Below are 21,812 nucleotides of genomic sequence, written 5' to 3'. Positions count from 1 at the left end.
GCGAAAAAACGATTACACGTGAGGCAGTGTAGTGGAACGTGTAAAAAAGTGTTATTAAACAGACTGCGTACCGTTGTTCTTGAGTCTGCTTTACGCCTTTCTTGGTTGTGACAGTATAAGCACTTCAGTTTAGTTTTTATTTTTTGGCAGAAACTGTCAGCAAAGATCAGCAAAAAATTATGAACGCAGAAAACACAAAATGTTATGAGCAGATAATTTCCTCAGACTTATTTTTTTTGCTAGTGGATAGTCAGAATACCAACGTCTTTGAGTGGAGAAAAACCTAGACTTAAATTACCACAGGTGAGAGTAGCCTAACTGTTATTTTATGCAACGGTGCAGCAACGTTAGGCTATAATTATGTTTGTTTAAAAATTGCATGAGGCTGTTCACTAGGGTTTAGTTCAATATCATGATACGCTCTTCTGGTGAAAACTAGCACAAGGTTTTTCAAGTGAAAATCTGGATTTATTCCGACGTTTCGTCAATCAGATACAACCGACTTTTTCAGGGGGATATAGATCAGGTAACTAGTCCACCTGTCTAGCATGGCAAAACACAGGATCACTTTGCTGTAACATTGATCTTATTTACGTTAAGTTTCTTGTTGATTGATAGAGGAGTCATTTCGTTTTTGAGTTTCAAAATTTGCGTGCAATAATATTGCATTAAACTTGAATTTTATTTTGCATGTTTAGTTGCCGCACAGCCACATGGTCCAGTGTTCTGCCATGCTAGACAGGTATTTTAGAGTTTCCGCATTTATTTTGTCATTCAAGGCCATTATTTTGTTTATACAACAACGTTTGCAGAAAGACCAACCCATTAAGAAAAGCAGCCTGCATAATCTGAGATAAATAAGCAATTGGTTTTGACAAAATATGGTATATAAATAAAATGTCAAACTTCCAAAAAATGTCATTTTGTCAAAAGCAAAAGGATTATATCAAGGTACTTAAAAGATCAAAAACTAGAAGCTTGAACCTCAAAGTTAAATTCGTGTTCAGACTTGCAGATTAGTTTTTTGGTAGCCGCCAATAGTTTTAAGCACCCATAACCAGTGGCGTGGACAGGGGGATCACAGGGCAAGCTTTTCAAGAACAAGTTACTCCTCAACACATTTTTCGATGCAGCGGCATCTTGCGGATAAAATAAGTTATAATGCGAATGAAGCGACAACGTTCTTACTGCGAGTTGAAATGTTACACTGTTAATAATCTAAGCAACCCACTTGCTTCAGTGGTGCAAAGTCTCTGCAATTACAGGGAACTGCAGCATCTGCTTCCAAACTGCTTTCTCAATGCGTTTTTTAACTTTGTAACAGTCTTTTAATTGATCCTAGGGGAGAGGATAAAGCAAAAATTTTAGTTATAATGCATTTCGCTCTGCCGCAAGGTAAAACTAATTTCGGTAAAAGAATAAGCTCTTTCAAGTTATTTACAAGGTGTTTTCTTATGTTATTGTTTTGTGGTTAGCAAACGTTGAAAAAGCGTAACAGGATGTTATTTCTCATAGTACACATTCTGTATTACTGTACTTACTTGCAAACAGTTGCCATTAAATAAATAATTCATTGACAATTTGTTCTCGTGTAATCTTTTGATTTGAGGTAGTTTTACATTTTCGGTACAACTAACCTATGCGACACGCAATATAATAATCAGATTTATTGCATTTTTATAAGCAATTTCTAGGGATATCAACTCAAGATTAAAATCTGTTCGTCCACAAGCATTGCTTAAAAAATGTTTCACTTTTTTAAATAAAGATTTTCATTGGCAGATAAGTTGAATGCAATAGTAGTGCGTTGAAAGATTAGTTATTAGAATTCTTTAAAAGTAAATCCCAAGCTTAACCCAGAGTAGCGTGGACAGGGGGTCTAAGAGGTAGTTTTGGACCCAGGCCCGGAATAATTTTAGAGGCTCGGAATCTTTTTAAGGGCCCGAAAGCATAAAGAAACCACAGCGTATTGTTTAGATCCAGTGTGTTTTTCTTATAAAGGTTTTGATTTGGAGCCCAATGGCCTCATTGGTACCGAGTCCCTCTCAACGGGCCTGCTTGAACTTATAGATTACATGACGCCGATGACGATAAACGATGAATGTTTTACTTTGTTGTGTCATAAACGTATGAAAGTAAGTTTCAGCACATAATTTATTTATTTTTTTAATCATTTTCTATTGTTTGGTTTTGTTTCATTGTTTTGAAAAAAAAATCTAGACCTTTTGTTTTTCAAATATGGCAGTCGAGCAAACGTACCAATTCGTGCATTGTGAACAGGGCATATGCAGAATGCCTGTCAATTTTATACGTAATACTTTGTATATTGTGGTAGGTAGCCTATTAATCGGAATCTAGGCTACAAGAGCCTTTACAGAAAGCACTTTTAAAGGTTGGGTTGGGTTCAACTCAGAAATATTAGACTTACAACCAGTAGCGTTGACAGAAAGGTCCAGGAGGTACTTTTGAACCCTGGCCGGGATGATTTTAGGGGCCAGTAAACTTTCTAAGGGGCCTGGAAGCCTGACGAAACCACTTCGTATTCTTTGGATATAGTGCTTTTCTTTAAAACTGTCTTGATTTGAGGCCAGAGAATCTCATTAGCACCAAGTCTAAGTTGCTGTCTCAACGGCATTGCCTAACCTAAAGCAGCAAATGATTGAAATATGATGCTCAAAGTAAGAAATCTCGTGGTTAGACACAGTTCTGATAAAACCACAAGAAATCAATGAGCAATTCCATTATTATTTATTTTCGTTGCTCTACGTAGTTTAGAGCTGGGAAGATAATATTGCGAATAATGTCACTCAGACTTTGATAGCGCACGTTGGTCAATTGTCAGTTAACAAGAGAAAATGTCACAATAAACGGAAGACATGTTTACATCTATAGTTCACATTCATAGTGTGCTAAATATACAGTATACTTTACGTATAAAAAAAATCAATGGCCAACGAAAACCAGCTGCACCGAATTACTGAGCGTGATATTTATCGATATATTTTTTCTTGATATGTTATGACATTTTCTCTCTGCTCACAGTTCGCAATGGTTCTTATTGTTGTTGTAATCCAAAGATTTTTGAGATTTTAAATACGGTAGTGTATGGTGTTGTAGGCTACTGATAAGGTTTAGGCTAACAAATAGTTTAACTATTTATTTTACAACATAAGAATTTTGGTTTAAAACAAAAAAATTAGAATTTAAACACGAGACTGGTTAGTAAAATGATTACCGACCGTAGCATCAGAAAAGAAAAATTGTATTACAATAAACGATTTCAGCTGATATTTTAATCCACTTCTTTTACGCTACAGTGAAATATGGATAAGCTTTTAACTGTGTTGTTCTTTTCTGTGGCTGTGATAATGCTGTCGACCCAAGCACAGAAAAGTGTTTCACGAACGAAACGAAGTGAAGATGCAAAGTCGTGTTTTGTAGTTTTGTCGTCTTGCCGCCAGAATAGTACGTGTGGATCAGCCTATCGTACTGTCAAGAAAAGATGCACTGTAAGTGGGATCACTGTCGCAAAATTGGTTCTTTTTTCACTGATTCAACGTGTACACTGCATGAATGACCTTTTTTAAGATGGCTATGACTACAGCCGTTGAATCAATGTACAAAGCACTAATTTTGCTATCTGAGATTTGATTTTGTAGCAACAGTGTTTATTTACAGTTTGTGTAAAGCCGCTTTGACTTAACTGTTTCAAGCTTCAAACTGGCATTTTTACAGGTGAAAAATTGCTTTAGCAATTCAAAATGCGATGCATGACACAGTTAGTAAGTTTTCTTAATCGCCTCACGTGCAGTTAATCCAATCATCAGAGGATAATTAGCGTTTTGTTGGTCTCATGAAAACGTTTCTTACTACGAATTTTCCCGTACATTTGTACAATAGTGAAATCATTTTCTTAACTACAAAAAAAAAATTTATACCCTTATACTCTTCGTTTTTGCTTGATGTCAACTTTTTATATAATTTATGCTGCTCAGTTTTTACCGAGTTTTATTGCAATATCAAATCTAAATGTTCCAATCGAAATGTATCTGAAAAAAAAATGTTTTCATCCCAAAAACAGGCATTGAAAGCAAAATCAAGTCAAAAAAATTTGCTCCGTAACTTGTATCAAAATCTTTTTTTGTTCATCTCCCTTTGCGAGGTGGGTAGCTAGCTCATGAAAGATCGGAAGTTATTGACTTTTCCAATTCATTGACTTTTCAAAGTATTAATTATTTATGAAACTAAGACCCATCAAATCGAACACGAAAGGGAATGTTCTGGATTGATATTGCTCTTTGGAAACTCAAGCTTTTGAATTGGTCACACTTTTCAATCATTCCACAAATAGATTTTTTACAGATTAGAAGCATTCTTCATGCACCATCGATTCTACAAGTTCACTTACACTGCAATCATGGGAAACTCTCCTTACGCTTCGACCAGAAAATTAAATTAACCTTTTGTTGAAGCCAAGAAAACTGATTTTGAGATCCACAGCATTTCGCGAGAGTTTTGCTTCGGTCACTGGCAATAACGCGATTAAGTTTTTACCACAATCAGTATAGGCTAGGGGATGGAGAAGGGGGCGCTTAGCCACGTTTAAAATGTAATATTTATAATAGTATACTGAATAATATAATGATATGTCTATAATATTCTACCTTGCTTGATACAAACTTTGCCTGGCTTGGGTAGATTTTTTTAATAATAGTGAAACAGATTTCCGTGCACAAAAGTAACATATATACAGTATACACAATGGTTCGTGCAATAGCAATATGAAAATAGAAAATGAAGTGCACCTGTTTGTACGAAACGGACAAAACTGTAAAAAAGTTGTTTTCTTGCTTTGTTTGATTACATAGTGCTCCATATTCAAATTCTCTGTTCCGTGTTGATTTCCTATTACAAAGTCGGTTCTTTTTTAATAAAACAATCAAGTGGACTTGACGCGGCCTATTTGTCGCTTGAAAATCTGGCAAACAAGACAAAATCTTTTAGGCAAACCAGAAAATCGAATTACGGCTGTTTTAACACACAATTGCTTTGCTGTTCAACCCAGAATCTTTTGAAGAAAAATGTGATTTTTGCCATCGCCTGCTATGGATAAATACTGTATGATTTTATATGTAAACACATTTTACTAGAAAAAAATGGGATAATTCAATCACTTGTTATTCAAGCGATTTTTTTCCATTTGTAAAGACTTTAAAACAGGAATCAGCAAGCTACGGCCTACGGGCCGCATCCGCCAAGGAAGATCATGCGGCCGGCAGCCTTTTTACAAATTATAGTATTATATAGCCCCACCAGTTGTATATTATAATCGAATGGGAGAACAAGTATTTTTTTATTAATCATTTTGGTAGGCTCACATCTTTGATTTGCAGCGTTTCTGTTTCTGTAAACAAGGAATTCAACATACAGCGACATTATGATATAAAACATATTATTTTTTCCAAGCTAATGGGTCAAACAAGGAACGGCAAACTTAATCTACTCAAAAATAGCTCAAACAGCAAAATTCTCTGTTACAAAGGAAAGGAAAACCATTGAAAATTCTTTTTCTAGCTATTACAAGGTAGCACAATTAATAGTAAAAGACAAGAAATCGTACACAGATGGCGAATTTGGAAAAAGATGTATAATGGATGTTATTGAAAACATATTTCCAGAGAAAAAAACAAACTATTTTTCATATGTAAGTCTTCCAGCAAGAACCGTAACTCGACGAAAAGAAAAGATATCTGAGAACATAAAATTTAGCAAAAAGTTATTGTAGATCTCCAGTTCTTCTCAATGGCCTACAGCTGATCTGGCAGTATTTGTGCGTGAAGTAAACAAAGATTTTGATTTTAAAGAATTTGTTCAGCTGATTTCTGCCAAGGGTATTACTACATGAGCCAATATTCTGAAGGCATTACGTCACGCCTTGAAATCATGAGTCTGAATCTATTGAAACTAGTATTAGAAGGCTCCGACGCGCCAAGACCATGTAAATTTTCGTTTTGGCCCGCTGTTAGAAAAAGAGAAAAGGTTGCCGACCCCTGCTTTAAAGCATTAATTCAGTTGCTTTTTAAAACCTGAATTTTCTGTATTAGCCTTTCCATAAAAGTATTTTTCAATTCAACGATTCAACCAAAAAGTATATTGTCTATTCTTGTTTTTGAAATATATCCTTCATTAGAAAACATAAAATAATATAGAAACTTTTTTTAAAGCATTTTTGTTTGACAAATTAATTAAAAGCAGTGTTGCGAAATAATTTTCAGTAAAATGTCTGCAAGTAATGTATTGATCTGATTTTGCAGATTTCTTCGGGAAAATGCACAGCTAAAGATACAGATCTTCAAAAATGCTCTGATAACATTGAGATTCTTCAAGCTACCTATTTCCGCACTCTTCCCCGCTGTGATTGTTTCCACTTAAGTCTACCACTAAAAGTAAATTTAAAATACTGTATATCAAATTCAGTTACTATTTTATAATAATCTCTACAGCCTGCTTCATCCTTGAATAAATAGTTTCTGTCTGAATTAGGACCTTCTGTTGATCCCTATGGAGTTAAACAAGCTGTAGTGTAAAGGTTATTAGAAAATAGTAATAGAATTTAATGTAATTTGCTCTGCTTGGCTTTTTGCTTGTCATTGAGCACTTTTTGTAGTAGTAATAGCATTTATTGTTTAAAATAGGTTACTGTATAAATAGGCCCAGTGTATATTATTTCATTTTTACATTGGGTAGATTGTTTCATCTATGTCTACATTGCAAAGAGACTCATAAATAATGAAACTGTTACTGTTGCAAAGATGTCTACTGTTACAAATAGCCTAGTATGCGATGCTTATAGGAGCAAAATGGTCGGAACGCCTGGTTAATTTAATCAAAAAGTAGAGGAGTCCAAAATGTAGATAGCCTACTGCACTTATGTTCAGCAAACGTTTTGAAAACTATACTATCTTCATCTTAAGTGTTATAAATGTGATTATTTTATGATGTATAAATAAACGTCATCATTATTTATACCGTAGCACTGAAGATGAAGAAAGTAAGTGATACTTTTGGACACGTTTGCTGAATACTTGATGCTGTTCTGTGGGTTAGATAGTAACTCTCAAATTCCGTTTGGATTGTTTGTTTTGAAATATGTTACATTAGAAATTCATTCAAAAACAAATTACTGTTTTTATTTACGGTATTTTAAGCAAATAAAGTCAACATTATTCAGAAAACTTTAACAGCCTGGTATACACTCGACAAGAAAAAACAGATTGTTAAGAATTTTATGAGAGTTTCGCTTTATTTTCTTGAAATTGTCCAGCTATAAACACTCTTTTAACTATATTACAATAATAATCTTGTTCTGTTTTACTCCCCATTGCGACAGCATGCCGTGCACTGCGATCACAGATGCAACATAGCAGACAACAATTAGCAGCGAAGGGACATGCTAGTCATCGAGTCAGCTGGTTTCCTTATTTTGCCAAGCCTTTCTGTGTTTTGTCAAAACAGAGCTACGTGTTTTGAAGCGTAGTGAGGAGACATTCTCACCACTTGGCCACGCAGCCGATTGCAGAATTATCATTATTATCGTTATTATCGTTTTTATCGTCATTATCGTTATTATCATTTTTGTCATTATTGTCCTTATTAGAGTTTCTATAGAGTTAAAATAGTTTATCACATATAAAGTTGTTTGAATAAGTAACGTGACCGCAAAACTTCAATTAGTTTAATCAAAATATAAAAACTTAGAAAATTTTCTTTTGCAGAAATTGCAAAAATGCCTGGAGAACATCTTTAACCTCGTTTATTCCAACCCGTGTTACGGTAAGTTTTTGTTGGACAATTCATTTTTCTCGTGCGGCAAAGAAAAGATGAGTGAGCCACATTTTGAAGTGTTAAAAGATGTTTAATGCTATTGACAATCAACTTCATAGCCTTGCGTTACCCACAATAATATTTAAGCAATTTTTATTTTCGATCAATCGTTTTTGTCCAATAAAAAAGGCGCTTGACTTTCAACCAGACGAGCCTGGTTCGACATTCGGCGAATCTTAGTGTTAAAACAATGCTTACCTCTACAGAGGGCTTAACAAACTGGAAGGAAGTAGTTTCTAAAATAGACGCGAGATGCAGACAAAAGCTAGCCATCGTGCTCTCATTACTGTCGTTGCTAGGTCCAGAGTAAGCTTCCCCCACATCTCCTCCTACAAGGGTCCTGGTAAAATAGGGCTATCAAACTTGACAACAGTAGTCACCGAATTGTACTAACTTAGAGAATAATTCTTAAAACAATGGCAGAAAATTTTAGCTTGTTAGCAGAGGTCATGAATCAAAAGCCTACAAGCAGTACTTTTTTTCTGGTGGAATCATTCGGAATTATTGGTGTGTAGCATATGCATCATCTACACTCAGTAAGAATTGCACCGATATTGTAATCAATTCTAATATGCACTACGTTATATGCCTGTACACTGTACGGTAGAACAATACTCACAGAAAAACCGTTTGATGAGACAAGAAGGATTACTTATGATGCCCTTGATGTTAATTGTTAATAATGATTGATTTTGCACTAATTGGTTATAAAGCAAAATCCTTAAAAACATACTTGTGGTTAGAGACTTTCAGCCTAGTCTTCCAGTTACAAACAAGTGCAAATGTGGGCTGTATAGCCTGGTAGTGAGAGCCCTAGTACGGAACTTGAAAGGGCGCCCGTTTGACATCCCCCAAGAGCATGTTGTGGTGTCCTTGGCAGAAAACTTAAAGGCCTGTCTGAAAGCGGACACGAAAATTAGCTTCCAAGCCTTTCTATCCACTTAATCTAAATATTTAACCACCAGGCGTAAGTCTGAATACGACAAAAAAATGACATGCGCAAACAGTTTACTAATTTTCAGATGCAGGAATGGAGATACGAAACCGCAGAATATTGGAAGCTGCCTCGAAATCACAAAACGAGACCTCTTCACCCACCACTATTCTTCCAAACAAAACGACGCCTGATGGTACAGCTGGATGTACATTTTGTAGACTTATGATGTACTGTAGGCAAATTTGTGTGCTTAGTGCTGTACTAGCCTACCTATCATGACTTATTGCTGATTTAAAGTTTAATACAGTTTTGTTGAATTATTTCTCATTTTGTTTCAGTTGCTCAACAAACAAGAGCAGCCAGCAACCCAGACAAAGAGAAGCTAGAAATGAAACCAGATGATAAAGAAGAAAAACAAGAAGACGACGAACTTACAGAAAAAGAGCTTGAAGAGTTAGATCAACTGTTTGCCGAGACAGAAGTGAGACCGCAAAAACGTCCGATTATTATTCCCCCTACAAAATTTTATCCTCCAAGCGTGGTACCAAGTAGTCCAACTACTATATCTTCTCCTTCTACAACCACAACAACATTAGCAAAGAAAACGACTACAAAAATGATAAGTATGACACATCAATTTATACGTCATAGACGAATTTAACCGGTCGTACAATCAGTTGGCAAACCTGTTTTATGTAATTCCTACATCAGATGATTGTCCACACCAAGACGGACTATATAGAGGCCATGACAACGTACAATGGGATTGTTAAAACTGGGGGCAGATAGTGACGTCATAGTGCCATTGTCTTCAATTGAACCGACATTGAACCGTACGTTAGGCTAATATTTATAACACTGAAACGAAAGCTGTGGCAGCTTTAAAAAATTAATATGTTGTTACAGAACGGTAGCCTACTGAAAGTTGAAATAAATCACCAAGTACGCTACTCGTCTTGTAAACAATTTATATATATTTTTAATCTCGTATGAAACGGGCCCACCACAAACTTGTAAAAGGAAAATACAATTAAATCGTTCGTTTGACATTGTACCACACCAACCTTGAAAATTGCGATGGATCAGCCATGATAACACTGAGATATTTAAAAAAGTGGTAACTTCACTAGCAAAAAGTATCTAAAAAAACAACTCGCTTAGTTAAAAGATTAATTGTTAACGTGCAAAAAGTAAGGCATCATTCACTAAGCCTTATAAATAAGTCGATATCGAGACAAGGCTGATACGCATCATCTTTAGTATATAATTTGACTAGTATGCTAACCCGACTTATAGTAGTATTAACGAGAACACTCAAGAAAAAAAATTAATAAATATCCAGAAAAGCTCATAAACTAACGTTAACATAGTCTATGATAATTAATTCCCAAGCTTGAGAATTGTAAGTGTTCTAGTACTGTGCAACTTGAAATCCCGTCTCAGTCGGTTGTATGAGCTTCTGGACAAAGACAAATATTCGAAGGACCTAACGATTGTTTACACGGTGTATTTCTTTTCTACAGCCGGCATAAAATTCATAGATTTCATCTGTTGCAAAAGAATACTTTGTTGATGAGATAATTCCATTTAATGCAAGAATCTCACAGCTTCTTGAATTTGTAACCATCTGGAACATTTACTTGCTGATAGAGACGTTATAGAGCATTTTACTCCAGAATGAAATGCTTCAAAGGTCAGATTGCCATCAATTCTTAACACAAACTTGGGTATGCCGGAATCTTGCATAAATTCCTTGCATTGAAAAACAAGCGTCTGGTGAGCCCGAAATACAACCGTCTGGTGAGCCCGAAATACAACATCATCACCTGCTAAAAAAGTAAATTGGACACTACAGTAAAAGCATTAGCCAGGAGATTTTCAAAGCTCACTATAATGTCACTTTTGTCAAAACTTGGTAATTCATCAACAGGCTGATTACGAGTTCTACTAAACGCCCTTTGAGTACGGTACTTCTAGGAAGAAATGGTGGTAAAGGAACAAAATTCAAAGGGACACTGGTAAACACAGATGGTGGATACAAAGGTCTTACTTTCCCATACTTGATAGTGGTAGGATAGTTTTCTGGCCAATGGCGTTCACAAACGAAGGTGTCCTTTGAATCGGGAATATTATCCCTTGGGATACTGGCAAGCCATCTATCACGTTCCGGTTGGCATTTAGGCAGTTTAAACACTGCAACTTTATTTTCTTCACTATAATTTCCATTGTAGTTAAAGATACAGCACTTCTTAACCATATTTACAAGAGTACTAATATATCACAAACAATGCTTCACAACCTAAAACAAATCAAATATAAGATTGAATCAAATATAGACGTATAAGGACGTTAAATAGCCTATCCACCAAGGCTGTTCGAAACAAACATATTTCTAAATACGGGTACTTACGGTGCATCCTGACTCATTACTAGTAAGATAACTGGGTTGCTCAAGGGTAGACCCTCCGCCCTAATAGCTGAAATGACGACCAGCAATTCAATTAGGCTATGCTGTTTCGAATCAAATCATCCATGAACGTAAAAACAATCATTGTATTACTATCGGAAAAGCAGCTTATCATGCAATAGCACTGGGGTCGGAAAACTTTTTGACTGATGATTTCAATCTGTTTATTGCAAAAAGTTCCGAAATGTGGATTAAGGGGAAGCCAAGAAAATGTAATTTGCTTTAAATCAAAATGAAACGATAAAAAAAAAACTCCGGAAAAGACAAAAGTAAATTATTCGTTTTCTGCCTTACAGAAACTGACAGGCCTATTTGAGATTCTCAAACTAGTAGCCTAGTCTAGTAGTTTTGTATGGTAGTTTCATACACTCAGCTGGTGACCTCAAGAACTGCTGACTTGTAGGAGACTCTCTCATTCATATAGGCGTCAGACGTGTTGGGTCAAATTTAGTCCGGCAGCTTTATTTATTACACTTATTAGGCCTACGTTCTGAGATTCTCCTGTGTTTCACTATCGTTTCAAACGCACAACCAAATGAAATTGCTTGGATTTTGAAACGATTAAAAAAACATATTTTGAAATACCAAAACAAATCAAAGTAGGCTATTTCTATTTCAAATATCGATCTATCTCATCCTTATGCTGATATAGGACACCGATAAATCACATTCCTACCAAGTTTAGAGTTGTAACTTAAGTAGGCTACTGTACCGGTACTCATTAAACTAAAATAATTCCTGACTATCCTGAACTAAACGTACTGCAAAATGGAAGCATCTGTAGAGAATTTTAATTGAAGACAATGGCACTATGACGTCACTATCTGCCCCCAGTTTTAACAATCCCATTGTACGTTGTCATGGCCTCTATATAGTCCGTCTTGGTCCACACTCAACAACTGGTTGTCGTTCTCAAAAACAGAAAACTGATAGTTGCCAATAGTTTGGATTTGCAATAATTCTCATTCGATTATTTGGCATGCTGAAAAGCGAATGCATTTGCACACATGCCAAGTTTTTTATTGAAGTTATTTAACATAAGTTTTGAACAGAAGTTAAACCATTTCCTTTGTATAACCTAGCACATTTTTGATAGTGAAACATGTCCTTTGCAATAGAACAATGTAGCAATGACTAATCTTTGACAACAGATTAATGGCGAAGATTTTAGATTGAGTGGACTCGACAGCAAGTAATTCAATGTTTGCATCTACTAAGCATTTTATAGTGTATTGCCAAGACAAAGATGTGCTTTCAATGAGTGTCAAACAAACATCCTATCGGGCGTTAGTCAGACTGCTTTACCTTCAATGGCCACATAGCAAAGTGGTGAAAGCCATGGCACGGCGCTCGAAAGGGCACCGGTTCGACACCGCTTAAAAGCATGCAGTCGTGTCTTTGACAGCACACTTTGGCAGAGAGCATGCCTAAAGATGGGCACAAAGATTGGCTTTCTTGTCGTCCCGTTCACTTAATCTAACTCTTTAACTACCGATGTAAGCATGGATACGACAAATTAAACATTCAACTAAAAAATCGCCACTATTTTTAAATAAATTAACATTAATGACCTTTAATCAACATTGATACATTTTTCAGCTCGGTCAACCAAAGTTTCAAATCTTTTTGGAAACGAAACGAGGTCACTTTCTTCTATAGGTATGTTTGTTTGTGATAAAACAACGTTCATTTTTCATTGTGAGAAAGATTATGAAACTGCTTGTCCAAGAGTTACGTTATAGGCTACCAAACGTTGTAAAGGGTTCGTTTGAGTCAATTTGTTTTCCAAGATTTCAAAAAATGAAAAGGAAACATTTTCCTTTTCTTAAAAATGATTTTGAAATAATATATGAGATGACAACCTAAATTGTTCTATTGTTTCGTGAATAAAAGCAGGTATGCACCACACTTCGTCCGACCCCGTTAGCTCAGTGGATACGCGCCCTCCCCAAAATCACTCGGCGCAAGTTCGACTCTCGGGGTGTGCGCTTGAGCAACGCACGTTAAGGACTGCTCCTCCAAAACTACACTACAACCATAATTGAACTAACACCGTGACTTCCAAGAAAGGTTTCAGTGGCAAACTGACTGAGAAAATAAGGCACCACACAACTGGCCGACAAAAGCCATATTGAAAATTGAAAAACTGACAAACTGGCTAGTGCTTCACGCTGAACGATTGATTTAAAGGAAGCTTATTGCTTCAAGCAATGCAGCATATGTCAAATGCGCAACGCTACAACAACGTAAAACTACGTATGTAAATCAAACCCTGATAAGTGGTGCAAATTCCGAGGAAACGTCCTAATTTTCCATCAGCGTTTCAAATTTCTACCAAGCACAAATTTCACAAGGGCAATTAGACTAAAGCAAACACGAAAAAAGCCTCAGGCGCTACAAGACATCCCCGCAAGAAGGCAAACGGGGTGGCCGTTTGGCTTCTGATGAAACTGTCTGCAGCAAGGACATGAAGCAGGAGAGGCACACAATGCGTAGTACAACATCACACAGAAATGACACAAGGCGAACAACAAGACGGGGTCGGATCCCCTCCGCACGGCGCGAGAGCTAACAGTTCCTCTGTTCCCAGGGAGCGGCTGGTCGGCTCTCGATTGGTTGAAGCAGAGATCTCGTGCGGCGGACATCCGGCCAGCGAGAAGGCTATTCTGTGCAACGAAAATAATGCGGTTAATGAGGGCGGTAATAATCCTAAACAGTACGTCAATGGTGAAAAACTGCGAAAACAGTCTGTCGTCTACATACAATGTTTGATATTTGATGTTTATAAAAATATGGCAAGGCATGTCAGGGGGCACAGATCGCACTCTCTCTACGAAACGGGGCGAAGTAAGCTGCATTACTTAACACCAAGACTATGTTCGGGCCGGGATGAACAAGGACTACGATCTAAGAATGCACTAAGTGTGATACTAAATCGGACACTACGATAATTGTAATTGAATGATGTACAATCGACTAGAGTATAGATCAAGTATAGCAAGAATGATGGGATGTTAGACACATGTCAATTATTAAGGGAAACCAAGGCAACAGAGCAGGGGTGAAAGGGCGATTACGCGACGAGGCGCCAATAGGGCAGAATGCATGTCGACTTACATCAGACCAACGTCGGTAAAGCCCACAATCAGTGAGCGTCTATGGTAGAACAATTTATACAGTGACCGCAATGATCGGGCAAAAAGGCCACCGGTAAGAGTGCAATTAGACATGGTAACCTATAGATAACTATAACACTTAACTTAAGTCCAAGGAAAGCAGTGGTTGAAATCCGATAAAAACCGATTCAGCAAACTCACGAAAGCAATGAATACGTTTAAAGGAAAGGTTGGAAGGATGAATGCAGTTTTCACGTCGTGCCCAGGACGGAGACGAGCTAACTTAAGAAACCAGGGCGGAAAACTAACTAAAGAAAGGTTGGTTGAATGGATGCCGTTTTACGTCTTGCCCAGGACGGTGAGGGAGATTGAGAGGCTTATGGCCGTTACGACAACGTAAAAGATAATACTAAAACATCATGAATTAATGTCACTTAACTTGCATCCAACGGCGTCGTCGTTGAGGGAGCGTCCGATGAAAGACAGGCTGTTGTAATCCGTGATGTAATCCAGAGTAATCCAGTACAACCAATGATCAGTTCACAGTTAGCCAATTCACAGTTAAGTCATGTCATTAATTCACAGTTAGCAAATCACGTCGGGGTCACCATTTTATGTAGCGGACTTCGAGTGGTCTGAACATCCGCCCATACCTAGCTGTAGCTGCTACAGCTACATCCCGGGTACTAGAGTGTAGTGGGGATGATCTTGAGAACAATACCTTGCTTCTTTTTGCAAGTATGAGTTTATTGCAAAGAAATGAGTGAACTTCCACGTCCGAACGTTGTAGCCAAATAATGCCTTGAATTCAAATACAACGAGTTAAACTAATTTAGAACATAAAAAACTACACTACAACCATAATTAAACTAACACCGTGACTGCCAAGAAAGGAATCAGCGGCAAACTGACTGAAAAAATAAGGCACCACACAACTGACCTACAGAGGCCATACTAAAAACTGACAAACTGACTGTGTTTCACGCTGAACGATTGATTTAAAGGAAGCTTATTGCTTCAAGCAATGCAGCATGTATCAAATGCGCAACGCTACAACAACGTAAAACTACGTATGTAAATCAAACCCTGATAAGTGGTGCAAATTCCGAGGAAACGCCCTAATTTTCCATCAGCGTTTCAAATTCCTACCAAGCACAATTTTCACAAAGGCAATTCGACTAAAGAAAAAGCCGCAGGCGCTACATGCTCATTCAGAACAGATATTTGACAACCTTTTAAAAGTATGGGAAATTGTGTTTTGATCTAAATTTCATTTCGTTTCAAATTATGTTTCTACGTGAAAGTTTTCGTTTCATTGTGTTTCGAGGCGCTTTTTCAAGAGTAAACTTTCGTTTCATTTTGCTAAAAAAATTGTTTCAAAGGGCCGTATTAATAAAAGCTGTATTTTTCCCAGAAATAGCACTCATTGTGCTTGGTATCCTTACTTGCTTGTCTGCAATCATCGGAGTCAATTTTTATGTCAAAAGGTAAAAGTAATAATTGTTTATTTTTGTAGTTTTGAAATAAAATCAAGTTGTTTTTTTTTCTGATGAAATCGATATCGGTTTGCTTTAAACTACTTACAACTGATCTGCTTGTCTTTAATTGAAATGTTGCTTGTATCTGGTGCTTGATTAACTCACTTTCTTAACAACGATAGAATTATCTCAAGGACTTCATTGTTTTGTACCAGATGTACAGCTACAAAATTCGACACCACAATAGCTCAATACAAAATGAGTAAAATTAGAAATTTTTATTATTAAAGTTGCGCATTTTCTTAATCTTGTTACAGAAATTATTATAAAAAAAATAATATCAAATAAATAACTTACATATATCTGCATACGCTAGTGATTTTGAATTTTTTCGTTTTCTTTTACAGAAGAAGGCATTCGGTGAGATACGTTGGTGCAAAAAATACAACCACAAACTCGTCAATTATCACATACACGGAGAATGAACAAAAACCTTCAGAAAATACTTCGGTCTCTTGATTCGAAATCAAAATTGTTGAAAAAGAATATGAACGATGTTAATTTTTTTAGTAAGAAAAGGTTTCCGTCAATATTCGTGTTTCATAGTTTTTTAATAGCAAATTTTTAACTTTTTTTTTGTTCTTGCTTATAGCTGCCGCAATCTTGCATTTATTTTTTATAACTAATGTATATATATCGATACCAGTTAGCTTATGTACATACGGTCCAATTGCGTTGTGTCACTGTGTCTGTATTAGATCTAACTTAACATTTTGCAAAGAAATATTAACCGTTAGATGGTGATAATGAAATGAGAAGAATAAAAAGAGAATTGGCCCTGACATTAATCAAATCGGTTGATCATTTTCTTGTGAAATTTTATTCTCGTACTGAGAAAGCCACTTTGGAAGCTTATCAATTGCAGTTTTGCATACTTGTAAATGCTTTGATTGAACTATTGAAGAAGAAGGCACTGACCGAGATTGACAAAGTGAAGTTTCCACTTGCGGAAGAGTTGTTGCCTGTGAATTATGTCATCGAGTAGGTTCCGCTAAATGGGGGAGCTGTGTTTTTGCTTTGCTAAAGCGCACACCCCTAGGGATGAACCCTGATCTTTCCGTTTATTTATCCACTATCAAATTGCGATATCGAGGAGGACAAATGGTAACTTCCATTTGCATTGTAAGCAACAGCTGTTGACGGGGCAGGCGCAATGCTATTTCGCTTCCTAGGCAAGCTTTAATTTCTGCGCCCCCATTGCTCAATGTTTTCTTGTGATAAGTGAACAGTGACCAATAAAAGCCGAGAAATAAAAGTTGTAAACTTTGTTGGTTTGTAGGGGAAGGTCGGGTTAGTTGAGCCACTTTTTGCATTTTTGAAATTTTTTTTATATGAGTTGCTTTTATTTCTTCATTCACAGTGCTCTACCTTCTACGTATATTAAACAATATTTGTAGGAAGTACAAGCCTTATCGAACGACGACAACCGGGTGCACAGGTGTTTAAAAACTAGTAATCAAATGGCTCAACTAACACCACGGTAAGGGTTAGTTGAGCCACAGACTGGGGTTAGTTGAGCCTCATTTATTATTTTTGAAAACACAAATTTAACCACGTTTCTTTTCCAAGCCTTAGTTTATATTTAAAGTAATAATATCAATGTATGAAAACAGGGTAACAATTGTTCCAAGAGTCGCTCGTAACTCAATGTGCAGATAAAATAATAAAGGTATTGCTACGGCATTCAAATAACATCATTTCATTATAGCTTGACCGCGCTTATGAGCTTTTGTTGAGTTTTATGTAGTTCAAAGAGATTTATTGGACCGTAAACAAACTTATCCAACGGCTGCAATCTATGTAAGGTGTGTGGAGGTATCGTAAGCATTATAACGCGCTTTCTACACTGGCTCAACTAACACCGAAGGCAGTGGCTCAACTAACACCTTAACTATACCGCCATGAAAATGTTAAAACTACAGCAAAACTTCATGGCACACCATGCCACTTTTTATTCAGAACGTAACTTGTTTGGTAAGCTACCAAACAAATTAAATGAAACTGTCTTAGTAACCAAGTAAAAAAAAAAAAAATATTGGACATACCTCTATTTTCAAAATCTACTTTCCAAGGTCAAAACTCAACTTTTTAACTTCAGCACCACATATAATATCAATCGTCAACTCAAACCAGACGGGAGACCACGCGATGAGAAACTTTAAGATCACGTGATGATAAAATGTGGTTACCTCACCAGTCACCACACTTAAGAATAATTAAAAGGGGTGGATCAACTAACCCAGTGGCTCAACTAACCCGAGCTTCCCCTACAACTCGATCGCTGTTCATTAAACTAGTTTACGGTATAAAGTAGCAGTTCAAAATTAAGTTGCAGTTCTTGTCACAATTTAGATAATGCTGATACAGCCTAAGCCAAAATCTAATTTTTTGCGCTCAGTTCTACATTTTCACCTGCGAGTTTCGTCACCAAAACCGCCATGTCGAGACGGAAGCATAGTCAGGCTTGATGAATATTGTAGCCATTAGCATAAAAAGTATGATCCAATAGACAGTTTTGGACGACGGCCGAAATCGTTTTAGGTACTCGAAAGCTTGGTGAAGAGCTCTGGATAATTTATAAATATCCCATTGTTGCACTCCAATAGCTGAGGAGTCCTTTCTCACAAACCAGCAAACATCTGACTTTTCCTCGGAAATGTATTTTTAAAGATTTTATTCTTTTAGAGAAGCCCCGGAATTAGGCTACACTTGGTAGCTACCGGGCGGACCTATTGTCTCAACGGCTTTCATCGTTGCTACTGTAAGCCACCAAGCCTATCCTGAAGTACTTTATTGCATAGTGTATAGCCAATTATAAGTTTTTGCTAGGCTGGAAACGACAGCACATCTTTTGTTGCCATAGGTTTGGTAATCGTGTAGCTATTGCTGTTTTTTCACGGCACAATTCATTGCCGTCACTGCTTGATTTTCGAATGTTTTGCAACAATTTCAGATTTCTTCAAAGGACTTTCCTTTAGCTGCAAATGAATAACTTAGTCATAAAGTAAAAATAAAACTCCTCCTCTAAACTCATTGAATTCCTCTTCTGCTTTATATCGGATCTACGTTTTTAAGGATATTTGTAACTATGATTTTAAAGCATTATTCTGACTTTCCCATACAGTTTGTACGACAATATTCGATACACAAAAACATTTTTATTTAAAAAAAAAAATTTTTTAAATGTAACGACATTGGTAAACTAACATAATCATAATCCGTTAGCACAGGTTTTAAAACTTCATTTGGATTAACAAATCATGTGCAGCGTAAAAATGTGAGAAACAGTGGTGATGGGTGTCGTCACTATTTTAAGCCTAACTTTTGGTAAAGTTGGAGATTTTTATAGTATTTTTTCAACACTATACTTGTTACCAGGGCTGCTAGTGTGCTAGTACATTTTAAAACATGAATTGAAAGCTTTAGCCTCCCATTTTGTTCAACATAAAATTAAAATAAGTGGACAATGATTAAATTCAAACATTTATAAGACAGAAAAAAAGTCAAGTTTAAGCGTTTAAATACTAAAAATTTTAACTTGCAAGTTTGAATTAAGCTTAAATTAAATAAAATTTTAATAAGGAATTAGAGGTTGAATCGGGCTTGCAAGTATCGTATAAAACTCTACAAAGCTTGTCCAACCTAGTATAGGTACCTATTAGTTCACAGCATGTTTTATTTTTTTTATTGGAACTACAGTATACACTATGCAGTACTTGTAGACCTTGAAATTTTTTTTTGAGTTGTCAATAATATGAACCCACAACTCAAAACAAGCAAAGACGTTTGAAAATAAATATGGCAGAGTTAATCCTAAGGTATACATGAAACCAACATACCAAATCGATAAGAGTAACACTTTATCATCGTCTATCTCATTTCATTGATTTTTACTGATCCTGTCTTGAGGTCGCATACTTGCTGACGCCAAAGTATTGAAATATTACAGCATCAGCCTGAAGTGTTTTGATTCTCTTTTTTATAAATAAAACATAATTTACTACAAAGCAAAATTAAAACAAAAAATAACTTAACGATATTTAAGAAACCGCAAATTGCCAACTAATTCTAGCCTACTCTTTGGTGGTCTTCGAATTTAAACAGCGATCATTTACCAATTGCTTAAGAGGAAGATTCATAATTTTTAAGTTGTAGTAAAGTCCGGTTAAGCGCATTTATCGAGACGATTTATAAAGATTTACGGAGAAAAACAGACACTAAGACAAGGCTAAGTCCTCGGAATGTGATTATGAACCCAGTTTATGAAAGCTAGTTTGGCTTAAAGTGTCGTGACATGTGAACAGATGTTGAACTGGCAACATAAATTGAGTTTTTATGTTTAACCATTCGCTTGATGGCTTTTTATGTAGGCATCCTAGCAATACAACTTGAAATCGTGATAGAACTTTAAGCTTTCACTCGTATTCATGTTACGCTTGAACTGTGAGAATAGGTTTGAAAAAAAGTTCCAATTTATTATTTCATTTTTTAGCACTAAGGAAAAAAGGAAGATGTATCAAAGGAAGACTACCTTCATAGTGTGCTGTTAATCATTGTTTCTTTTATAGTTGGAAGAAAAGCAATTGCTCCAATTTAAATAAAAAATCAGATTGCAGAATATACAGACAAACAAAATTTAGTATTGAAAGGTAACTTAGTTAGAATCAATGTGAATTATAAAAGGTTAGCTTTAGTCCAATTCGGTGCGTTTTTTCATGTTTTAAATATTTTAAGCTTTTTTGTAACTCGGCAATTCCCAAAGAAGGTTGCACAGAACCCTAGAGTTCCATAAGAAGTTTAAAGAGTTCACCCAGGTAGGCTATTTACTTGCCCAGTTTTAAGCAAAAACGGCTGAGAAGTTTGTCAAACCTTTGCGCAAACAGCAGCATGAGAAGATTTTAATAGAAACACTGTCCGCCATGTTGGTTGTAAAATTTTCAGTGGTTACTTTATTTTATTAATTATAGACAATTTTAATAACGACAATTTAGATGCAAAAACGCTGATGTAAGCTACAGGTGTATAGCTGTGATATAAGCTTATAGTATTGGGTGCTCCTTGTCAACTTAAATACCCCTTCATTTGTTCGGCGGACTGGAAAACACGACCGTAACTAATTGCGCATGATCAGTCCATTCTAATGTTCAAAGTCAGTCTCCAATCGGTACGAATATGGAAATGGACCATCAATAAATCGGTGCTCTCTGTTATCGTTGTGCGCGGTCATAAAGTTGGTTGCAACTGATCCACAACCACATTGTGATGCATGAAGAAGAAAAGGAAACATGGTCGCAATGACTTCTTGATCCAGCTGTATAGGCTTCACACACTTTTTACTTTTTGCAATAGTATAGTTCTGCTCAGTAAGGCGTAGGCCTACTGCTTTTTGAAAGCATTTCGCAAAAGGCGACCTCACGACGTGTATATTTTTACTTTCTGCAATCTGTTTTTTGTTTGGTTTTTAGATGCATCATTAAATTACTCTACTTCTTTATATTTCATTCTATTTCTGCTTTTTTGACAATTCGCGGGAGGTACAATGCGGTCAATATTTTTTTAGGTTTTTGAACGGACCACGGTAATTAAGCGTGCAATTTACTATTTCAAACACACTTGCTTGCTTAATGACGTAAAATCGATATAAATGACGACTTGCTATTTGTTTTCTTTTTTGACGAGCACTCGTCCGTTTTCTTGTAATGACTTATAACTTATGACTTGTTTGCTCATAATCAACAAGCATTGCCCGGCCATGTTTATTAGTAAAGCTTACTTTTATGTAAGAGCCTGAGAAGAGCATTTCTGATAAGCATTGATGTTCACAGAAGACGGCCGAGGAGAAGTATCGATGTTTTTATGGGTAATATCCA

The 21,812-nt window shown here is 36.3% G+C and overlaps 1 protein-coding gene across 1 annotated transcript; it reads left to right on the top strand.

Annotated features, from left to right (window-relative positions):
- The first annotated feature begins 3,326 nt into the window (after window positions 1-3,326).
- LOC145783529 (uncharacterized) lies at window positions 3,327-17,182 on the top strand. The gene is made up of 8 exons (XM_082595419.1): window positions 3,327-3,509; window positions 6,315-6,446; window positions 7,776-7,833; window positions 8,907-9,014; window positions 9,160-9,444; window positions 12,888-12,947; window positions 15,819-15,891; window positions 16,290-17,182. The coding sequence occupies exons 1-8, from the start codon at window positions 3,369-3,371 to the stop codon at window positions 16,399-16,401; spliced, it is 969 nt and encodes a 322-aa protein (XP_082451545.1). The 5' UTR covers window positions 3,327-3,368; the 3' UTR covers window positions 16,402-17,182.
- Window positions 17,183-21,812: the final 4,630 nt, after the last annotated feature.

Source organism: Aplidium turbinatum, chromosome 14, assembly GCF_918807975.1.
Source record: "Aplidium turbinatum chromosome 14, kaAplTurb1.1, whole genome shotgun sequence".
NCBI classification, from domain to species: Eukaryota; Metazoa; Chordata; class Ascidiacea; order Aplousobranchia; family Polyclinidae; genus Aplidium; species Aplidium turbinatum.
The sequence above is the reverse complement of the archived record's forward strand: the minus strand, read 5'-3'. Positions and strand labels throughout refer to the sequence as shown.

Coding starts and splice junctions, on each gene's coding strand:
- LOC145783529 (XM_082595419.1), top strand. CDS start 3,369: ATGCTGTCGACCCAAGCACAGAAAAGTGTTTCACGAACGAAACGAAGT. Junction 7,834..8,906: donor TTATTCCAACCCGTGTTACG/GTAAGTTTTTGT, acceptor ACTAATTTTCAG/ATGCAGGAATGGAGATACGA. Junction 15,892..16,289: donor GTCAATTTTTATGTCAAAAG/GTAAAAGTAATA, acceptor TTTCTTTTACAG/AAGAAGGCATTCGGTGAGAT.